The sequence below is a fragment of the Strigops habroptila genome, chromosome 6 (assembly GCF_004027225.2).
Source record: "Strigops habroptila isolate Jane chromosome 6, bStrHab1.2.pri, whole genome shotgun sequence".
In the NCBI taxonomy this organism is placed as follows: Eukaryota; Metazoa; Chordata; class Aves; order Psittaciformes; family Psittacidae; genus Strigops; species Strigops habroptila.
This window is the reverse complement of record NC_044282.2, coordinates 11,030,573-11,053,817: the sequence shown is the minus strand read 5'-3', so window position 1 is coordinate 11,053,817 and position 23,245 is coordinate 11,030,573. Positions and strand designations below refer to the sequence as shown.

At 40.4% G+C, this 23,245-nt stretch overlaps 1 protein-coding gene across 1 annotated transcript in view; it reads right to left on the bottom strand.

The window, feature by feature from the left end:
- The window catches only part of CEP85L (centrosomal protein 85 like), a 113,154-nt gene that overhangs the window by 5,400 nt on the left and 84,509 nt on the right, over window positions 1-23,245 (bottom strand). The window contains exons 5-12 of the mRNA XM_030489908.1: window positions 13,658-13,775; window positions 11,366-11,542; window positions 9,029-9,181; window positions 8,613-8,767; window positions 6,922-7,039; window positions 6,519-6,569; window positions 1,034-1,141; window positions 454-667 (exon numbers count right to left, since the gene is read on the bottom strand). Coding sequence (XP_030345768.1) covers window positions 454-667; window positions 1,034-1,141; window positions 6,519-6,569; window positions 6,922-7,039; window positions 8,613-8,767; window positions 9,029-9,181; window positions 11,366-11,542; window positions 13,658-13,775 — 1,094 coding nt within the window. The remainder of the gene's footprint in view (window positions 1-453; window positions 668-1,033; window positions 1,142-6,518; window positions 6,570-6,921; window positions 7,040-8,612; window positions 8,768-9,028; window positions 9,182-11,365; window positions 11,543-13,657; window positions 13,776-23,245) is intronic.

Sequence of the window (23,245 nt, the reverse complement as noted above, 5' to 3'; positions counted from 1 at the left end):
CAAGGGCTTTGAACCCCCCACCCCCACACGCCAGAGCCACAACAGGCCTCCTTATGCTTCACCTGGCTCATAATGAGTTTATAGAGCAGAACACATTTGACAGAAAAGCACCCATTAACCCTCAAGGTGACCGCAGTGTGTCTCAGGAGGGAGGGAAGGACACCTTCCTACACACCACTCTTTTCTAGGGGGTTGAACACATCCATGAGCGGGCCATATGAAGAGCCAGCTACCAGCTCTCCTGACTTGGCAAGGACCTCTGTAGTCATATGCATTTAATGACCCAGGTGCCTCATAAGCCCAGCTTTTCCAGAGTGCTCCAGGCATACGGTTCACACACAACTGCTTCAGTTGCGTTAAAGGGACTGTCCAGCTGGCAAGTTCAAGCACTATCAGCTAAACTTTCTTCTGTGTCAAAACGCTATTAAGCATTGGAATGACAACATCACTTACATCTGATTCCCAGCAGTAAGGAAAGGTTAGGCTCCTTGCCCTGCGCTCTCTGGGTAAGAATACTGCACAGTGCTTTCAAGTCAAACAAGCAACTGGACATTTCCTTGAACAACTGGTCTGCGATAGGCATCTTCTCAGATACTGGCTGCCTGGACTGCTCGATCTGCCGCATCTGCTCCTTCAGGCAGGCATTCTCTTCCATCAGTCTTTGGTTCTTCATGAAAAGTAAATGGGAAAAAGGGGAAAGTTAGTCTGCAGTGTAAGTTTCCTGTTTCAAACCACACAAAAAATAATTAAAAATATTTAATTTCCATGCATGTAATCCATATTTCTGTACCCCCCCAAAGAATGGCAGATGGACAGCTTTTACATGGCTATTCCGTGTTACTATTGCCTAGTGGCCTTCACCCTTGAAATTCTCACTTCTTGAGGTTGCAAAGATTATATGTCTGCATGGTAGACGTGGCAGCACAGTTAAGCATGTAATTAAGCTTATGAAGCCCTACCATTTTATAACCATTCTATAAGGTACTTCCCAGCTGCTGTGGTCGGAGGTTGGGTTACTGGAGTTTTTACTTACTTCAGAGAGAGTTTTATTTAACTGCTCTATATTCCTTTCTTTTTCTTCAAGCTCATTTGTCATCTTCTGAACAATCAGCTTTTCTTGCAAAAGCTTCTCTTGCATAGACTAAAATGAATCAAAACACAGGTAATGATTTTAAATTTTCATACTTTATATTAGCACTGACAAAAAAATGCATCCTTAGTAAGTTTCTAAGTTTCATTTATTTATTGTTTTGTATTAATTTTTATTTTTTTATTTTCTATCATGTTGCACCTTGTAATAGTCAGATGGACTCTGACATATCTCTGTAGACTAACACAGCTATTCCAAGTATCAATGAAACCCTTTAAATAAGCAGTATCTGCTTAGAAACAAGAAAACTGTGTGTGTGCAAAACCTTACTCTAATATGGAATGCATGAAGTCTAATAAAACCCTGCAATATTGTTTATTCTAACAAAAAAATTTCACTTGAAATAAATAGCAGATTAATGACAGCTAAGCTTCATTGTGCAATTCCAAGTTGGTAACTGGAGATTTTTTTTTGGCCTCTCCTTTCAACAAAGACTATGGCAGGACTTCCTCCAACCTTTTGTAACACAGAATTCACTTCACCTTCTATACAGCTAAGAAAGCCTTTGACAGCTGATACACAGCAGCAACCTCTTTAAAACCATTCACATACAAGATAAAATGGAGCAGTCTATATACAACCCTACTGTGCTGAAAAAACAACTGTAGACAAGAAAGTAACTTATTTGTAGTTTATAGTGTCATTTTTAACAGATACAATAATTACTATTCAAGTAATGTAAACAGCAAATTTCTAGGATGCTGTTGTACTTAAGTATTGGAGCTTTCCACGACTGATTTCCAGACCAGTCACAAGCAGCAACAAATGAACAACTGCTGCAACATGGAATCCGCTGCTGCCAATCCCAGTTTTCACCTAGAGAGCTGAAACTGAGAAATCATGAGGTATTTCCAAAGTGGATTTTTTTTGGGGGGTGAATTCAGCATGGCCACAGGTGTCTGTTGTTTAAAGCACTCATATTTATTTCACTAGTGGCTTTTAGATCAATAGGTATGTCTTTCAAGGTCATCTGGCAAAATTCAGAAAAAGGAACAGTCAAACCATTTTATCTGAATACTAATAACAACGAATAGTGACTACATAAACTCCTCAGGCTTTAAAACAGAGAGATGTTTTTAGCTTTCATGAAGAAAAAAATCCTCTTTTGTTGTTAATGTTATTACTCACAAATCCAATGCTGTGCTAGCACAGTGCATATAAAGTGTCCTCTCCATCTCTAGCTCAGCACATTGATATGTAAAACCTGTCGCCCAATCTCAGTTATAAGATGCAAATCCAATCCCATCACACTCAAAATACAGCTGAAGCACTGGAAACAACAGTGCACACCTTGGCACAGTTTTCACTGTAACCTTCTGAAGAGTGAAACCGTAGACCACAATGAGGGGAGGAAAAGGAGCATTTCATAAACCAATGGCTCTCAATTTATGGAATGATGCTGTACCAGAAGAATGCTTTTTTTTTTTCCCTTGAATCTCTGTAGGAATAATACTAAAAATTCTTTCAAAGCAGACAGCTCTCCCACACGGAATTCTATATGGTAGCTTAAATAAAATGCTATAGAAAGATCAAAGTCACTCTTTAGTAAAAAGTATGTTTAAATTGCTGCACCATGACTCTGTAACTTTAATCAAAGACAGAAAACCCCCCAAGCTCCCCACTTGACAGAACTACAACAAACTGTCAAGGTATGCTGGTTCAGGGGTCTTACGAGAACTACTTAGCTTTGGAAAATACACCAAATTTATTCTTGTGGGAGTTGTTCCTAAGATGTGTAAAGAACAGAACTTTCAGGTACCAGTACTGGGGACTGTATTGTCTACATACAGACCTGTTATTTACCATGTTTGTGGCTTACAGAGTGGATGAGAAGACATGTAATTGATTTGCCAGCTGTAAGAACTATTAGTACTGTCAAGAGGCAAGGCAGGGCCAATGTAGAGTTTTTCATGGCCTTGCCACTCATGGGAGGTGTGCAGCCTTGACAGAATTTCCCAATGAATTCATTGCTTCATTGCACAAGCAGCGAGAAGAAGCAGTTCTTTCTTTTCCAGTTTTGCAATGGGTATGACAACAGTGCTAAAATATACACATTTAATACGCACTAACCCCCACCCCTTTATTTTCATGTAAGTAATACGAATGAGCAGGCAGAAGCCAGAAACGACTACTTGTTTTCAAAAACCATTTCCACACATTTGACCTGTTTCTTAGTTCACCCACACCGCGCCCCTCAAAAGGAAGAGCTGAAGTAATGTGCATCCTAAAGATAAGCTGTGTGAGAAAGCACAGCTTCACACTCCAGCGGGAGGAAGGGGAGGAAGAAAGAAGGCCCAGAATCACGTCAAAGGAAACACCCTGGACAGGGAGAGGGCAGGAAGTAGCTCTACTTCAGGCATTTCCTTTGTTGTCCTTGCAGACGAGCAGAACCTGCAGAACCTGTTGAACAGTCTTCCTTAGTCTTTTAAAAACATCTACTGAGAAAAATGGCCATACTGGGTCAGACTGAAGGTCCCTCTAGCTCTGTCTGTGGCAGCGAATGCTTAGGAAGGAGAACAGGGCAACACAGGTGCCCAAAACACCCTCCCAGCTTCCAAGTATCTTCAAATTTTAATAGTCTTTGATGAAGAGCACGTTCAGGGACACCCAGAGCCCCAGTTACAATACATGCCTTAGTACTAGCACTTACACATTTCATGTTCATGTCAACACCAGACATTATAGGTTTGACTGTGCAGCCTTCCTGAGGATGGGAAGGTGGTGGGGCAGACAGGTTCAGAAATATTACCCTCTCCAGCGTATTTTCAGAACTATATCTGCCATTAAATTTACATGAGGTGCAAACTACTCCAAACCCAAATAGAGTATTCCAAATTATGTGCACATGTTCAGCTCATGAGCTGCACTGTTTAAGTGGAAATCAGTGTTTGTCTCTAAAAGATAGACGTAGCATCTACCATTCTCTGCTACCCTAATCTTAAGGCTCAGAAAAAGCACATGTGCTTAACTAGCCTGGCTGAGCCCACAGTGCTGTGATTTCCCAGTTGCTCAGTTGCTTATGAGCCCTCCGTACTTCACCCCTTATTTTTCCATATGCTTTCCAAAGTTACAGTTTGGTGGTGTTACTCCCAGCCTCGCACAGTTTGGGTTTATTGTGTCTGACAGGATTGACAGATGTACTTTGGGTAACACAGACATCACATAATCTGACTTACTTCTACTGTCTTTTATTTTGTACCAAAAAATGTTAATTTTGCGATATTCAAATTAATCATGTAAATACAGGGGTTTTTTAAACACCACTGCAATCTATAATTTTTCTTTTTCTGAAGATGTCGTATATATGCAGCCACAATTATGAGCAAATAGAAACTAGCGTTGCTTCATACACTGCTGTCTGAAACAGAATTTGTTTTCAGCTTGCAAGTTAAAAACAATGAACTGACATTCTCAAGCGTAAGTTTATAATATGGCAGAAGACAACAGGGAATAAAATGAGATCTGAGCTGAAGATAAATTGTACCTCTCTGCTGATCCGGGATTTCAGTTTCTAATGACCTAATTTTCAATGCTTCCCAAGGAATAAATGTGGAAGGCCAGGGAGATCAAGGATACAAAGAAGCTGCTGTTGCCTACAAGTAATTTGAGGGCTAACATCATTTTCAAATCTTATTTTCTGTCCTTACACAAAATACCTCAGAAGAGGAAAAGTAAAAGAAAGTCCTGGGGAACAGAACACTACTCTATTCACAGACTGTCACAACTACTCAGCATTTCCTAGTCTCAGCTCCCCGAAGTCACTTCAGACTAAGCACACAAAACCGCCAACTGTATAAATGTGCACAGAGATCACTAGTCTCACAAGATGAAGGTGATGGTGAGAAAAAGATCAGAAAGGTTAGGAAATAGGAAAAAAATTAGATTGGTGATAATACATTTATGCAAGTTGTGCATATTTCTTCTAAGCACAACATATACCCATAATTTATAGATCAATAATCTTAATTTTTCCATGTAACAGGCTTCTCCATGAAAACATCTCCAAGAAAACATCTAGGTAAATTGTCTTCTTCAAACCTAGAGAAGCTTAAATGATCTATTTTGCTTTTCAGTTAACTGATGTATGTTATGCTGCAACTTGAATTCCCCTACGACTTCTCTACAAATGTATTTAATACACTAATTTCATCAAACAAAAATATGATTGTCTATAGGAATCAGGCCTGCTATTTACCTGCATGGTAGAGAATGGAAGCAATTTAATTGTGGAAGACAACTTACTTTCAACAGCTACGAATAAGCAAACTTGGCTTCAGTGTGCAAACAAAAAAGCATGTTCACTTAGCGAGCGTTATGCAAGCAGTTTTGGGTCTCTTCATTATTTGGATAATAGCTCCACAGAACGCTCCTTTCCGCTTTGGAAGGAGCAGGCATTCAGCTGATTGTTTACTATCATTTTGTTGTTCTTCCAAAGCTAACCTACACAGAGCCAAAGCAGGAGCACGTTCTTCATTCTCAAGGGACAACCCTGTAACTCTCCCTGGAAGGCAAGGAAATAAAAATGTGGAGACAAACGCCAATCTAGAAGTATGCAGAAACTAGAATTTACTGAATTTGGCTTCAGTATTTGCTGAAAACAGATGTTTGTTTTTTCAAATGCTCAGCTTTTTCTAAACCAAGTCAAACCTTCTTCCCTATAACCTGTATAATGTTTCTTTTTCTCCACAACAAACACTGGTCACTAAGTGACTTTGAAGTCTCAGGAGCCCGATGTGTTAATCTGATCCACAGAGCTGCAACTGACTCCTAGCTGACAACCTCTGCTGTTTTGAAAAATCCTTGGCTCCAACCTAGGTACCCAAGATCCGCCAAGGGAGTTAAGATATCTGAGTGAGTGATACGTCAGAAACCAGCTGAACAGGGACCTTCTTAGATGATGTGTAATGCGAAGTGGTACAGTTTAGAAAGGTACCTGTCTCTATTAAGGGTCTCAGCTGTGAAGCTCCTACTCCATATCACCTTTTGTACTTTGGATGATCATCTGAACCCCAAAGCTGGATAAGAGGCTTCAATGTTTCTTACAGACACAGTTCTCACACTTGAAACAGGCAGTTCTGATACAACATCCACTAGACCAGCAGAATAAGGATACTACATAGCAACAGTTTTTCACTTTATCGTGAGTAGCAGTGAAGTGCTAAACCACACAAACATCAATGACTACCACATTATGAGCCTGCAAGAAAACACACGTCAATTACAGGCCATAAGATTAAGTTCTTGGAATTTCTACCTTTGCCTCCTATCTGGGAAGATAAATGGATGAAATTCACACTTCAGTAATGTTACTTTATGAACTGAAAATGTACAAGAGTAAACGACAGAATATATATACGCTGTTCCTTACCTGCATGTCTAAAATCAGTCCAGCTATCTGGTTTTGTTGGTTGTCTATGACCTAGAATATAAAAGTGAGCAATGTAAAAGGCTGGAATATCTTCAAATACCTTTGTTTTTTGGTTTTTTTTGTTTAGTTTAAATCAGCTTACAGATGTGTAGCCACAGATTTTAATGGAGTATCTGAAAGTGTAAATGACAAGACAGAGAGTTTAACTCTGACAGAACAGGAAATTCATGCAAAATAAATGTACTGAACAGAAACAGATATTGAAAAGAAATCTGAATTAGCAACAGATGTGTAATTCTTTAGTGAGATACTTATTTCTAAAGTAAAAAAAAAATAAATAAAAAAAAAAAAAATGTGGAACTCAAGGTTAAAGATGCCAGCAACAGATCATTTGCAGACTAACCTTACTGGCTTTCTCATTCTTCTCTTTGAGACATTCATTCTCACTCTGAAGCTGTTTTGTGTCCAACATGGGAAGGCGAATACCATCTTCCAGGCATTTTTCTACTTTCTGTTGTAAGCTGTCATTCAATATGAAAGAAAAATTAAGTGTGCTGACAGAAACGAGGAAAGCTGTGTGCTCTAGTGAAAAATTAGAAAGTTGCACCATCTTCCAACCAGAACTATTAAACCGTACCTAGCAGAATGCAGACTTACGGAAGAGCAAACCAACAGTGGATGAATGATTGAAAAATCCTCAACTACTGAAGCGTCTGTGCCACTGTCAGGAATAGACTCATGCAGGAATGGTTTTATGGGCCAGATTCTGTGCTACATCTCCCAATAGGCACAGCTCCAGCAGTTTAGCGTAGGGAGAGAAGGCAGACAGGAGCAAAGAAACTTGGTGGTTTTCACAGCTGCTCCATGCTACTTTGGGAGGCAGACAGCACCAGCATAGATCAGAGGAGTCTTCAAACCTCCCAAACTTACAGGTGCTTTAAAATCAGACTCTTTTAACGGGGCAGACACAACTCAAAGTGGAGTCTAGAATGAGAGGCTGCACTGACTACTGGTGGCCTATGCTTCAAGCCCCCTGTGACTTTTATGGGGGGAGCATAAAGCCACTCTTGCCAGCTGCTCCCACACAAGGGTATGATCTTCAGACCCTCTGTAGTTGAACTCAAACTCCTAGGTGTAGCTACAGCCTTTGCCTGCTCAGCTTGTCTCAGAAAAGAAACACATTTTATTAGTGTTTATCTTGCTGTTTAATTTAGAAACCAGAGGCCACTTCAACTATTTGTTGGCTTTCAGAAAAGACAAAATGATCCCTCTCTAGATTATGAAGGCATGAAGAAAAAAGGCCTTTCATTGGTAAGAGGGAAACAACGTGTCAACCATTTGGCTGGCAAGGTGTCCCAACCAGCTTGCCTTTCATCATGGAAACACTTTCAGACTCCTGCGGCATGCACCTTTAACCAATGGAGGGACGGTGAACTGTAGTAACATCCACATAAATTACTAAAAGTGACTTCCCCTTGCTTCCCCCTTCAAAAAAGTAAATGTTTAAAATTATCTAAATGTCTCCATGCCTCATATGGAATCTTCTCATGAATATCTGTCCCATTTCTTCAGTTTATGCAAGTTCAATGGCAGCAGATTAGCTACAGCTGAATCTCCCTGTAAACACCCCCATCCTCAGCAAAAAGGTAAGAAACAGCTACAATTTATTTAAATCTTTGACCCTTCCCTGACACACCTGTCAGCTATTTCCAGGGAGCTTTTCCACAGCTCGTGATAGGATTAATTATCAAATAGGAGTGCTGACAGCTCCTATACAATACCCCTTTGCTGCACATGTTTATTCTATCCTCTATCTGACAGCAGGGATGCCACTGCAGTGGTGTCCCATATCTTTAAAGAAAGGTAGTGAAGAGTGTCTTAGGCAGACTCTTCTCTGTGGTATTACTTGCAACTTGACACAAACAAAAATCTTGTTGTATTTTCTATCGCGTTACATTGTCATGCTGCATAGCAATTTATTTAATGAAAAATCACTAGCATTGTAATAGATTAAGAGTGCAAATAACATTAGATCTGGACATCAGGTGGGAAAGCACACTTGTTTCCAGGCACAGCCCAAGCAGCTGTTCATACCTCTGTACTGTTGTGACCAGCTCTTTTTCTTTTTTCTTCTGACATACCAGCTGCAATTCCCTCTCTCTGCACTGTGATCGGGCCTCTCCAAGCTTCTTTTCTAGCTCAGTCGTTGTTTCTTGAAGTTGCTTGTTCTTCTCTTCTAGAATTTGCAGCTAACACAGGTTACATTAGTCAGACACAATGCCACATTAGCAGAACGCCTTGCAGCAGGCCACAGCCTTGCAGTTACCTTCTGTATAATCTTGGGCCCATTTCTGAGTATGAGAAACCCTAATAGCTACAGGTGCTTTCTAAATCATTGAAATACCTCTCTTCCTAAACAGAGGGAAAAACATGTTAAAAAGGTAAATATTTGACAACATATATTAGGCAGCTTACTTGTATTTTTAAAATGTAAACCAAACTTCCTTTACCTGTTTAGTTTGCCCTTCTATATCATCCAGAGTTGGTAGGTCCGCCAGGTATTTTTCTAAGGTTTCGATTCGTCTCTGTTTTTCTTTGTTTTGCTCAGACTCTTTCTGGCATTTTTTTTTCAGGCTATTAATGTATCGGTCTCTAGTTTTAAGCTAAAAGAAAGAAAGAGTACATGTTTTAAGATTACAGCGAAAAATAAACCTGTTTTGGAAGCAGAGGCTGGTCATTCTTCAAGAATTATACTCTCAGCTGCATGAAAGGGTTGATTACTACAGAAAACAAAACCAAACAATGATTAGCTGCAGCAGCTCCAAGTCACAGATGCACACGTAACTTCAAACCACAGCTGCTTCATCTCTCTCCAGAACATTCCACCTGCCTTGTGAACCGAAAACACAAACAATTCAATAATTAAAATAGTCTTAATTTTTTCACCAATGGAGATGTTCATATGTAACAAATGGTCAGGAAATATTGTAGTCCATCCTCTTCCTCTGGCCTAGGAAAACAAATTAAAACACAGGGACCAAGAACTTTACCCAACGAGAACTGGAGCCAAAAACCTGACTTCAATGCAGTCTGACAATTACATCAGAGGACATCAGAACAGTGGCTTTTTTAACACCTTTTCTACATAAATCTTAATTGTCCACCAGCCTGCAAAAGATTTTTTATGTTGTGTTATCTTTGCCTGCATTCCTGGTACTTACTTTGCTTTATTACCCAAGGCAAAAAAGTGGAAAGGCAGGCGAGAAAAGAGTGTTTTCCAGTCATAATGAAATTTAATGAGAAACAGTATCTTTATTGCTTGACTAAGGTGTAGTAATTCACAGATAACAAAACACTTGTCACTGGAGTAAATGCTAAATGTACTTTTTTTTCAGCGCTTCAGACATCCATCTCACTGAGAAACAAATGTATGACACTGTCAATGTCAGAGCTCACTAACACAGCCTACTGAAAAGTTTAAGTCAATAATATCTGGAAATTTTTTCCAGAGACAGCCTTCTAGATGGGGCACAAAACTCAGGACTGCCAGAAGGCCAGGAATCTTTCTATCTTTTATTTTATCAAGATCTCAAAACTGAACTTAAGGCAGTGATACAAATATGCAAATGTAAGCCAGTGTTGAATGGTAGGAATTGCCAGGGGTCTGACAGTTAGCTAAGTGAATCCCTTCTTTCTGTTTCTCACATACCACTAAGGATGACAAGCTGACCAGTCAGAATACTCCAGTACTTGTATGACAAAGATTACATGGTTTCAAAATTTTCTTGTCCTGCATATACAGCATAGGGAATTTCCTCACCTGCAACCTCTTTCCTTCTAATAGCTACCGTGTTTGCTTTGGATTCCTCCCACCCTCTCTAAATCCCCAGTGTCACCCCTAGAACTCTTTCCACCTTCTGCTACCTGAGATGAAAAAATGTGTTTGGTTTTTTTTAACTCGTTTTTTGCTCTTGCTGACTCTGCTGAGGGGAAAACAAGCTTTGGATTTTGTTGTTTTGTTTGTTTGTTTTAACTTCCTCCTCCATACACACACTGCTGTGTGTTAGATGCCACTTCATTGCTCCTACCCCTGGCACCTACATTAATACAAATACAAGCCCAGTAGTAAGGCCCAGTGAGGAAAGAAGAGAAAGCAACAGTGACAACGTATTCCTAAACCGCTAAATGGAACCACTTGGTCAATAGCACATTGTTGCTTGCAATAAAGGCAGGTTGTCAAGACACTCAAAACTTCCACTCGATACTGCTTCAGCCTCCAAAAAAAAACCCCTTGTCAAGAGAGTTCCAGGAACACAGCTATTTAAGCCCCTTCCTTCTATGACACTAAAGTCTACTCTGTGTATCCTAGCAAAGCAACGAGAGAATCACTCCTGCTGAGTAGGCACATAGAGGTTGTTAAGTGCATCTCAAATCATGAGGGCCACATCTACAAACCATGTTAAAAATAGGGATTTCATTTTCACACTTTCTATATTTTTAAACAATACTTTATTTACTGTAATTACACTTTAAGCTACATGAATTCTTAGAGCTGAGCAGCTTTTCTTTAAAGTAAGTTTAACTGATACTTGGTTAAAACAGTCGTCATGATTGCTATTTCATCTTGTATCGCTTTTTAGGATGCATTCACTACAAGCTCAGATTTATCCATTGCCAACACCTGCCATCACCATCTATCAATTTTTTTGATCACAGATAGTTTATCTATCTACCATTTGAAAATAGCTCAGCAACGCACATACTAAGATGCTTTCTAGCAAAACAAAACACATCTTGCTTTAACAGTGCTCTAACAAAAGGAAATTTGGAACATGAAAGACACTTACTTTCTCCTCCATCTTCCTTTTGTCCTCACTGGATTTGTTTGAAATTAGTTTTATAAATTCACTGAGTTGTAATTCTGTATTCCCAGATGCTGCAAACTTTCGCTCAAGCTCCTCAAGGTAGGATGCTGATCTTTCTGAAACGTGAGGCTGCAGTGGTGTGCTCTCATACTGTGGTTGCTTGCGAAAAGAAAGAAAATAATCATACAAATGAACACACACATACCACCGTATAATTGAGCAGCACAGCAGAACACAGTCCTGCATTTTTTTCCCACTGCCAGGAAGGGTGGGGTTTGATTTTCAAACATTGAAGCATGTGGTAACAGCGTGTATTTCAGGAATCTGGAGCAAAAATTAAGGGGAAAAAAAAAAAGAATCTGGCCACATTTACATTCACAACACATGCAAATGAACATTGTGGAGCCACCTTCCCTCTCAGATTTATGGAAGAGATGACTTTTTCCCAAATGAACCCCCTGAAAATCCAAACAAAACGTGTTTTCGAAACAAATCACTGCCATTGCATTATCATCTCATCCCCTAGGAAGAAAAACACTCTATAACATGGCTGCGAATATATTAAAGTGAAAGATGCTCCAAACTCAAGATCCCTCGAAAGCAGAACATTAATACTAGTCAAACCCTAGAGCTATCACACCTGAGGTGCAGAACAGTGCAGGGCCAAACCTGAGGCTACAGCTACAATCAGGAGGCAGGCCTCCTACCTTCTGCCCTGTATACCAAACCCCTCCCCCATTCCCATTTCCTGCAGTTCAAAATTACTCTTCCACCTCCACCGCCCACAGACAGACACGGACAAAATGGAAATCAGCTGCATGTGGGATAAAAAAGGAGATGCATCCCATTAGGCTTTCAGTTTCAAGATTCTTCTAGTAACATAAATCGGTATCTTTAAAGAAGTTACACAGACAGTATTTTTAACTAGTAACATTCCTTCAGCAAAGCATTAAAAGAGATTAAAACCTCCATTAAAGGAGATTTGCCTTTGTAAGCTAATCTTATAGAAGACACGCAAATCAAACAGAAATCCTAATACATTATAAACTTTTGAACTCTTTGAATTATGAAAGATGAATGTATCTGCTGCTTTACTCGAAGTCTACTATGGTATACTAAGATACGTACACTAAAATTTCAGTTTCTGCAGTAATTTTTCCCCCCTTCATAAACCTTTATCTTGACAGAATTTTAAAGCATTTTATAAAGAACTTCTGAAAGCACCAAAAGCCTATCCATTCCTAGATAACTGAAGCCTATCCATTCCTAGATAACTGAAGTCTATCCATCCCTAGATAACTGAAAAAGTTTCTGAGTACCTAACTTCACACCGAGGCTTCAGGGGAATTTCTCTCCTGTCTCACACAAACCAGATTCTCACCTGATGCACAGCTGTGTTACTCCAAGGACATAATTAATGTCATGCTGAAGCATGCTACCTGAGATACTGGTGCAGTGTTTTTGACAGAAAAAGATATGGTAATAAAATGGGGACAAAAAGATATTTCTCTTCATACCTGCCTCTAACATTCTCTTTTTGCACTGCCTTCTGGATATGCCAAGGTCTGGAGATGGAATGTGTGTACTAAAACAGGGCAGCAGCCACAGTCCTCAAATCTGCATTTCATGGTTAGCCTATGCAAACCATGAAAAATGCTTTACACTTTCTGTTATTTGTGCTAGTTAGATAAAAAATAGGACAGGTATGCCCAAAATACCACCACACATACCCCCTCACAAAGTAAGTGCTCCCTAGAAGTACTAATCCATATCCTTTTTAGGAGTCTCGTGCAAAGTCATTCCACCAGTCTGTTTGAACTTCTCACATCTCTTCTGCCTAGTCTATCGACACAGCCTAAGCACTCCTTTGGGTAGTACCTCCTTCTCCTCTCCAGAAAACCTTTCATCAGTTGTTTTTAGATAATTCTCCTATCAAACTACTTTATCTCCTAATATCTTCCTGTATAACTGCACTACATGCACTCTGTTAAACCCTTATTCGTACAGTGTCACAATCCCTCATTCTTACCCCCTTTTCATCAGATTTCAAAACAAGTATGTACAAAATGTTAACGTAACTTAGGTTTCTGCGAAAGGCAAATTACAACACTCAGAGGAGTATTCTCCACCATACAATTTATGGCTGTACAACTACACGACCATCATCAATCAAAAAAGCTCCACATTTTGGCCTGCAGTAAGTTGTGAACATGATTTTGGGTGTCAGTTACTGGGCAATGGAAAGCTTTGCTGAAAGAAAAATATCCATTCTACCTGCAAATTAGTCATGTAAGGTTCTTCGCAGTTCACAAGATGGCTCAGTCTTGCATGTTGAGCTCGTAATTCATTCTCCCTTATCTTCTGATGCAAATTGTTAATTTGCTGCTTTTGCCTGTAATACGCAGATTTTGTTTGAAAAGAAAAGGAATGGAACAGAGATTAAAAAGACATAGATCTTAAGACTTACACTGAAGAATACTGTAACAATGCTATTTGACTGTCCTGGGTCTACATTAGCTGTGGGCATTTTCCCACCACAGCCGGACTGCAACTAGTCTAGTTTACCACTAGAACTGGAATCTCATCAGGATATGAGCTATTAAACTACAGTTGCCATGTAACTTTCACTTAAGCATACCCCAGAGGATCCGTACTCAATTGGCAATAATAAGCAAATCTTGTAGATCTGAAAACTTTCTCAATTTTGTGGGGTTTGTGGGAGGCTTTAGTTGTGATTTGCTCATAGGGCCAGAAGCATAAGCACAAAAAAGTATAGAGAAAGCAAAATGAAAACAAAAACCCTCACACCTTCATTTTACTTGGATTTCTGCTCAGCCCCCCTCTGCCAGAGCTGACTTTTGACACAGGTTAAAAAGATTTACAAATCAAGGGGAAGAAAAAGTCATTATATAAGGCAGTCAACACAGCTTTCCAGCAAAGTCTTTCTTTTTGCTTTGCTTAAGACTTTCTCAAACAACTGCTTTACATAAGATGTACCTTATCCCTATGGTAAAATACCATACTGTGTACTAAACCAGAATTAACCTCTTACAGGAATCACTTGGCCAGTGTACAGCGGAAACAGTATCACTATTATATCACTATTTAATTATATCACAAATTATATCACTATTTAAATCATGACTGCATTTGAACTAGCATGACTGCAGGGCAAATACAAGTCAGGTCTCGGCCTCCACCCAAATTAGAGCCCTATGAGATGTGCTGTACTCTCTGCGGAGCTACGGGTACCTCAGTAACTGAGGCCAGACTGGAGTTGTTAGCACCCATCAGAAACACACATAGCAACCTTCTTAATAAACTTAAAACCAATTCTGTACACTCCTCTAGTTTCCCTTTTTCCTTCTTGTTTTATACTAGGATGTGTTTGCATGCAAGCATGCAAACTGTTTCTCAAAGCATCATCTCTAAGCATGCAGTATGATTGGCTTTTCTGGAAATAATGATGCTGAACCAAGATGACAAAACCCAATCTTATGAGGAGATAAACAGCAAATACAGTTTAACTTCAAGGGAGAAGAACTGCCTGTGCACACACTGGAAAATCAAATCCTCCAGAAGTACAGAAAAAGACCAAAGTCGGTTTGCCTTTTTTTTTTAAATTTGGGGAGGACCACAATGAGGAAAAACATCTTGGAAATATTATCATGAGTATACAAAATACATATGACACAATCTATAAACTAACACAAAAGATGTATTAGTTGAAAAGACACCAACTGCAAATTTTGAGAAGAAAAATAAGATGTGAAAACTCAATTAAAGGCAGTATTTTAGCTACATACATTCTCCTAGTCATCAGCCAACTGTATCCCAATTATTTAGTTCACAAGAGGAATTTAATATTTAAAAAGTAGTGACTACCTTATAAGTTAAAACTTTTAAGTTATACACATTACAGAAGACATGATGCACGCCTATGGAACATCCTTTTTATGTTTCCCTATTTTTATATCTATAAAGAATAGCAATAAATGAAAAACTAGTATAAACAAGTCACAAGTTGGTAGTCCCTTAGAACAATTTATTCAATGCAATTCATAAAAACAGAGCAACTGGATGTATTTACGTGATTCCACAGCAAGTCTTAAAATACTCTGTATCACCACAGGTGATTTTGAGGTTTCCCTCTTCCATTCCACTATCTAGATGGAACACGCTTGTACAAATGTAAAAGGAGTATCTAACACTGAAAGACTGTACGGTTTTGGTTGGTGTCCCTGTGACGACACTACAAACAAAAAGCTTCAAACTTATTCTGGAAGAAACAGATTTGAAGATTAGATAAAAGAATATGGTCTTAACTTGTAACAGACCTTATAGGAGCCCAAGACTTTGTATAATTGCATGAGAAAATATAAAGCCTTGATGACCTCTGCATGCTTGGTCACGGATACCAAAATTATTTAGTTTAAGTTGCCTTAACCTGTGAACAGAAGTAATTTCTAATTCTTTATCACCTTATTACTTACTAGACAGATCTATTAAAATACCCTTGCCCCACATGTTTTAAAATTACTTATCCATCTGTCACTTATCCCTTGAAGGCACTAAGTGATTTTCTGTTTGTGGCTGATTGTAACTTAGCAGTGCTTTCCTTCACAGGCAGGATTTCAATAGCTTGAACTAAACACTGCAGCCTGGAGTAAATGTTTCAGAGTATTTCTGAACTTCCAATGTAGTTTGAACTACATTACCATATTTCCTTTCATAATCCTTTCCCTAGCCTACCAAATCCCTGCAGGAAAAAAGGTGAGACACATTAATCCGTGATGAAACAGAGCTGCGCTAGTACAGAGTGTAACCAGCTTGCTGCTTTTCACTCTGCAAAGCATGAAACTCTCCACTGTTATAAAACCTTGCCAACAAAACACACCGTAGAAATGTGTCAAGGCTGTGTAGATCCCACACAAAACTTCTTCGCATAACCGCCTCTCTGAAAACATCATTAACTTCATGGCACCCAGGAACAAAAATTCTGAAAACAGCCCAGCAGTCACAACCAGAACACAAGATAAACACCATAGAAACATATTTACTATTTACATACAATCCCATAAATCTTTGGAGACTTCATACCAGATGCATTTTATCACTGATGTTCTCATATGCTAAGACAGTTTTAATCCTCTGTTAGCCCACTGCTGTTACTATTAATCCGCTGCATAACCACACGCTGTGAGCTTTATTTAAAGGGAATGTGGAAAGTTCAAACGGCTCTCACAAACACAGCTCACGTATTACAGCAGGAACGCTGCCCCCAGAAGTCTCCCTAATACCAATCAATCATCCCAGCACTTTCAAAAAAACCCCCCAAACCAACGAACCTTCAGCATTTAAGTGCTTTCAAGATTCTGCTCAGATACATGGCAACTGCCCCCCTGAGAAGGCCAAAACCAGATATAAATAATCCTGAAACTGAGGTATTTTACCTTCTAGACAGGTATACTCTCATTGGAATGATACTCTCATTTTTTATGTTTCTACATGCAGTGTTTCTAACCTCATATGCATCCTCTGTGTTCACAGAGGGCCAGAGTGGAGCAAACTGAAATTCTCCAACTGCTGCGACCAATGTTGGCAAAGTCCCCTCTACTCTTCCATTTCTCTGCTGTTAGCACCACCAAGTCTCCCCAGAGGTTTAAGAGGATTTAAAAAAAACCAAGATTAACTCCCCCCCTTCCTCTCTACCCTCCCCCTGACACCGGAGTTATGCAGCTGCACTTACGCTGCACCTACTCTTTTTCCTGTAACTCATCACAGGAATTTCCAATCACCCAATCTTACACAGGACTGAAGTCTCGAGACATTGAGTTCCTCAACCTTTTCTGATTCCAGAAGCCATCTGCATACAAGATGGCACAGGCTGTGGCCTGAGCTCAAGATACGGGAGAATCTGACAGAATCCCAACCTTGAGATTTACATTTACAGAAACTGTAGCTCACACAACCAGGTTCAGTGAAATTACTGTGCCTAGGTACCATGGAAACTTCTCTCCTTCACAAATTCCCTATTTTTTTTTCCATGAATGAGCGTTACAATTCTATGTTGATAACAAAGTAAGAGTTATTGACGTATTATGTGAATGTCACGGCACTTCTCACATGGTTTCATTCAGCTCCTTTGTTCAAAGAGAAAACACTCTTTCACTTCAAGTGTCTGCCTTGACACAACCCTACCCCTTCCCCTCAGACTTAAGGAGAAAAGGAGGCAATACCCTGCTCTAAGGTCATCAGCCACTCAAAGGGACATAGAGGGTGGCGAAAACTTGGTTAAAAAAAGAGTCACAAAAGGCAGGAATGAAAAACATCCTTTTGGGAGGGATATTCCTTATTTAAATTGATGTTTCAGAAGAACATGTCATTAAAAGTGTATAAACTTTAACTCTTCTTTCCAATTGATTTATACAAACATGACTCCAACAATAACATTGTTTTCACAAACACTTCTGGCACAAATCTTTCCAGCTGTCCCTCAGGGTGTAATGCTGTCTCCAGGAATGGGAGGCGGCGGTGCAAAAACAGACAGACACAGAGAGAACTGAAACTCCTTTTGAACTAGAAGATTGGTACACAGAAGACCACTGCAGCCAACTGCAGAAGAGTTCTGCATTGAATACATTGTCTTTTATTTTTCCTCAGATGCAACAATTTTAAGGCTTTTTTTCCCCTCTCAAAAACAACCCACTCCTATTATTATTATTATTATTACTACTATTATTATTTCATTGATGCCCTGGACTATGCCTTTTCACCCCATTTACTGAACTTCTAGCCGTAGTTTATAAATACCCTGAGATCAAATCCTCCCTGTGCTGCTCCCAGGTACACTCTTTCTGAGGGAACTCGGCTGAAGTGGCAGGTTATCCAACACACATGACTTAAGTGGTGGCTACTTCCTCTATGGTCCCCTATAACCAGCTCTTTTGTCCTAATTCTCACGTTAGTTATTTACATTCTAGCTAAGTTATTTACAGCAAACCCTACTATTTTCACAAAGTAATGACTTTGGCTTACTTCCGGTTGTTGTAAAACACACACATCTTTTGTTCCCTTTTCTTTTGTTTCCTCGAACATTCATTATTTTTGCAAACAAAATTTCAAGGCTCAGTTGTGTTTCACTACTGTAGATCAATGACACTTTGTAAAGAAGGAACAGTTAAAAACTTGCCATGGCAGATTATACCATTCTCTTGCCTTTTCCAGAATTACTGACTGTTATCCCTACAGGAACTGCTGGCACTAGAGACTAGGCTACCTGACTAAGATGTTGAATCTGAGTCATTATTTTTATGACATTTAAGAAGAGTAGTTCCCCTTGTCTGACTTCCTGCCTGCCACAGACACTTCCATTCCCACACAGTAATTTCTGTGTTGAGCCCAACAATTTAAATCAAACCAAAGCATGTCAATCATCAGGAAGCTAAAAGCCCACACTCAAAGGACTGAAAGCAATGAAGTGACATATGCTAGCACAGTTCTGACAGGTCTCTGCCAATGTCCTTTGCTGTTGACGAAAGCAAAAGCCCTTGATCCTAAATGCCACTGTGTTTGGGCAGAAAGTCAATTCTGAGCATCAAGTGTATGAAAAGGGTGGTCCACTAAATCCAGCTCAAACTTCTATTTTTTTGATGCTAAGGGAATGAGGGACAAAGGTGAATCCCAGAATGCTTTCAACCAATTACGCATCTAAGGAAAAAAACACTTTCTAAGCCTTTGCGACCTGCAAAAAAGCCCACCAACTATCCTACTTTCTTGTAACGAGCATTAGTTGTGCCCTAACACCAGGTAACTGTTTCTAGCTTGCCTAAAGCCAGGTCTGTACATAAGCAGCTCGCTTTCAGTTGGTATATGCAGATGACAAGAAGAAAATGCACTAACAGTGTGCTGCCCTGCCTGTTTGCAGAGAGGCTGTTGGCATCCCTCCTGTGTCCTGGACATGAGCTCTCAGCACCTCCCTGGATCCCAGTCCTTGCTCACCCCTTCATGCTCCCCGGCAACCCCTGGCCCTTGTGGGGCTGGAAGGGAGGGAGCAGAGTGAGAAGTTACTGGGGTTGAAGGAACTGTAGGGTAAAAAACAGGGGTAGGCTTGTGGCAGTATGTGGACATGTTAGAGTGAGTCCAGAGGGGGCTACAAAGATGCTCAGAGGGCCGGAGCACCTTTCCTATGAAGACAGGCTGAGATAGTTGGGCTTTTTCAGCCTGGAGATGAGAAGACTCAGGGGAGGATTTATAACAGCCTTCCAGCACCTAAACGGGGCTTACAGGAAATCTGGAGAGGGACTTTTTACAAAGGAATGTAGTGATAGGACAATGGGGAATGGCTTTAAACTGAAAGAGGGTAGATTTAGATTAGATATGGAAAGAATTCTTTGCTATGAGGGCAGTGAAACACTGGAACACACTACTCAGAGAAGCTGTGGCTGCCCCATCCCTGGCAGTGTTCAAGGCCAGGCTGGACGGGGCTTTGAGCAATCTGGTCTAGTGGAAGGTGCCCCTGCCCATGGCAGGGGGTTGGAACTAGATGACATTTAATGTCCCTTCCAACCCAAACCATTCTATGATTCTATGACTATGAACAATGCTGGCCCTGAGTAAAACTGTGGGGCTGATCCCTAGAGCTGGGGCCCTGTGATAATGCTGAAGAGACAAGAGCCCAGGCAACATTGCTGTGGCTCTCCTTCCCTGCCCTGGACACAGTGGGTACCATCCAGCCAAGCTGCCATCGCTGGAACAGGGACTTCTGCTGCGGCCCACCCCAGCACTGCTGTGCAATCAAGAGAGCTGGTACTCTTCTGCACATCAGTCAAGGGAGAAAGGCAAGTCAAATACTGGCCTCAGTGATAAGAGCATCACCTTACCAGGACATTTGTATTTAAAGGTCAGAATCAGAAAACACTTAAAGGAGGGCTAGGGAATGATCAAAAAAGGCTTTACATGTGTGTTTCAACTACGAGTCTGCTAAATTTGCGGTCTCTCTGCCTGCACACAGTGAGGGGCTGCTTCTGCTGGTGCATATTCCCTATGCCACTATTCTCTGCAGACAAACATGGCAGCCATGCTCCCCCCATCCTGGATGACTGTAACTCTACTTATAAAACTGGCGAGAATGCAGAGGAAAACTACTGGTGCCACTTCATACTAACTGGATCCCTCTAAATGAGCAAAAAAGAAGCTACAGCCATAAGAGTGAAGTATCAATGGAAGAGGCAGATGTTGATTTTGATTCATTTGTAGTTCTGTCCTTGAGCTCAAAAAATCCCCTTTGAAAGCTCACCATGCACAAGCTTGAACTGTCTTCAGAGACCAGCATTAATAATAAATAAACTGCTTAATATACCAACTGCTTCTCTGTATGTCTCAAAAACATTAGTAGGACATAACTGACATTCACATCAGTTTCTTATATTCACACAGGACAAGCCAACTGTGGACACATGCTTACAGACACTCATACATGCATTCATCTGGAAACAAATCACATTTTCTTCAACCTGGGATCAACTCATCTACTCTCCATAAACTCGTCTTGCCCCCACTTACTCTAACGTGAAAAAGCCTTTAGAAACCCATGTCTGTCAGAGAAGCACTTCCTCTCCTCAACTTTTAACAGACTTAAATTAGCATAAATCTAGGTGCCACACTACACTAAGTAGTCCTACTACTACTAAGCCCCTGTATCTTCTATATATACAGGTCCAGTATCTACAAAGACTTCAGGAACATTAGAACAGAACTTCCCCCACCACAGAAGGGACACCAGTAACTTCATAATAAACCAAATGACAACTGATGCTTACCTTTAAAAATTGTGAGTTAGTGAGAAGGAGTTGCTTTAGGTAAAAATGCCTGAGCGGATTTCGTCAGAATGGGGATGCAAAGTACAATATAGATCCTTCTGTATTACAATTTATTCCACACAGCAGCTGGAGGTATGCTGCTTTGTTTCGTTGCTTAAGAAGCTGGATACTAATTTTTATATCCCTTTGTTCTAAAGGCATGATCCCTTGGGACCACAAGTCCAAACGTGCAGAGTACTGACAGGGAAAGAGATCAGTAGTAAAAAAAGTCCTAAAAACAATGGGAATATGTTTTCCATAATTTGGAAGATAATGCCAAAGAACTCCAACATCAGCAAAGCTCACGAGAAAAGATGATCTCAAACTTCCTATGCAATAAGTCTGCTTTAAGAGCCTGCAGTTCAAAGTGACTACCTTTCTACCAATCACAACTTATCTTTAAGAGAAGAGGGGAACACTATCTCTGGGAGTCCAGAGGTGATTTCTGTTCTGGTTTAACTGTTATTTTTAAATGACTTTTCTGAATTGCATGGAAGTTTGAAATGCTAGCCTGACCCACGGGAGGTAGCTAGCGCTGAAGCAAGGCAGGCAAAAGCACAGTCAGCAACTGTATGCTGTGGGCTACGTTGTCAGGGGGGTGTGTGGCGTAAGTGGGACACGCTGTCTGCTCAGAGGACTGCACCCTCCCTCCCGTGGTGGGAGGTTTTCAACTTCTGCAGAGAGACTGCAGGATGTCCCTCAACATCCTGCAGTCAACTTCTGCAGGATGAAGAGAGAGTAAGCCTTGCACCTCCCCTGCTGTTCTCAGCTCTGCCAAATACCAGAACTTCCTAAAAACATTTAAAACTACAGAACAGAAAACAGCTTGGTGCCAGTTCCACAGACAAGGACCTAGGATTGCAGCTGACCGAAACTACACGATGTTATACTGCAAGAAGCAAACACTACACAAACATGGCCTGTGAGAGAGATGAGTGCTCAGTCAGAGGGAGGCCTGGACTGGCCAGTTTGGACACTGCAGGGAAGGTGCACTAATCAGCTGGAGAGATCTCAAGGAATACGAAAGCTACCAGATGTCTAGAAAACATGACCAAGGAGGAAAGACTAAGTCATATTAGGAAAAGTTTTCTAATGTTTCAGCTAATTAATCACCAAACTGTCCAACCCAGAAAGGCAGAACGTCAACTACTGCAGATAGCAACAGCATTGACATCTACCAGGACTGACATCACTACACAGCTTACTCTCCCTAGGGCCTGGCAGATACGGCCTTTGTAGCCCTACATCCTCTCCTTAGTGCCAAGATTTAGGTTATTATGTGAAAACGAATGTTGACAAATTCTGTTTTATGACGAAATAACTATGCTGTAACAAAATCTTCCTGAAAGTTTACCAGCCCAAGATACAAAAGCTTCAATCACAACTTACCTGGCTGATTGGTGGTGTCAGAAAAAGATAAATGCATCTTTTTCAGGCTTGTTGCAAGTAAAGAACATTTTACATAGCAAGGCACTCTGAGGAGGTTCCTCACAGCCCTGCTAGCTGCACAGGACTCACAGTTACATATGCATGTGCTCAGGCCCTCGGTGGCATACAGGTCCAAAGCCTTCTCAAGAATGACATCAAATTATCACTCAAGTGGATATGCTAATGCTGCAGATCTCAACAGACCATCTCCAATTAAGAAAATTACAGCTTTACACTACCAGTAACATGAGCACTATTAGAGCACGTAACAGTTCGATGTCAATGACTGAAGTCAGGACAATTTGACACAAGGCAAGAAAAATCTAATTCTCTTGCCCCAGTGAAAACAAGCATAATTCACCTACGGATGGAAAGCTCATGATTTAGCAACTGTTTTAAGAATGTAAATGTTATTATGTCCTGAGGAATGGCAGCTATTCACTAGAATTATACTTCTATATCTACCTTGCCTTAAAAAGCTGTTCAAATGCCCTTAAGCTGTCTGGAAGAGAACAGCACTCAGCTCCACAAACACAAGCCTGGACTGCATGCAGTGTTATTCTCAGCAGCTTAT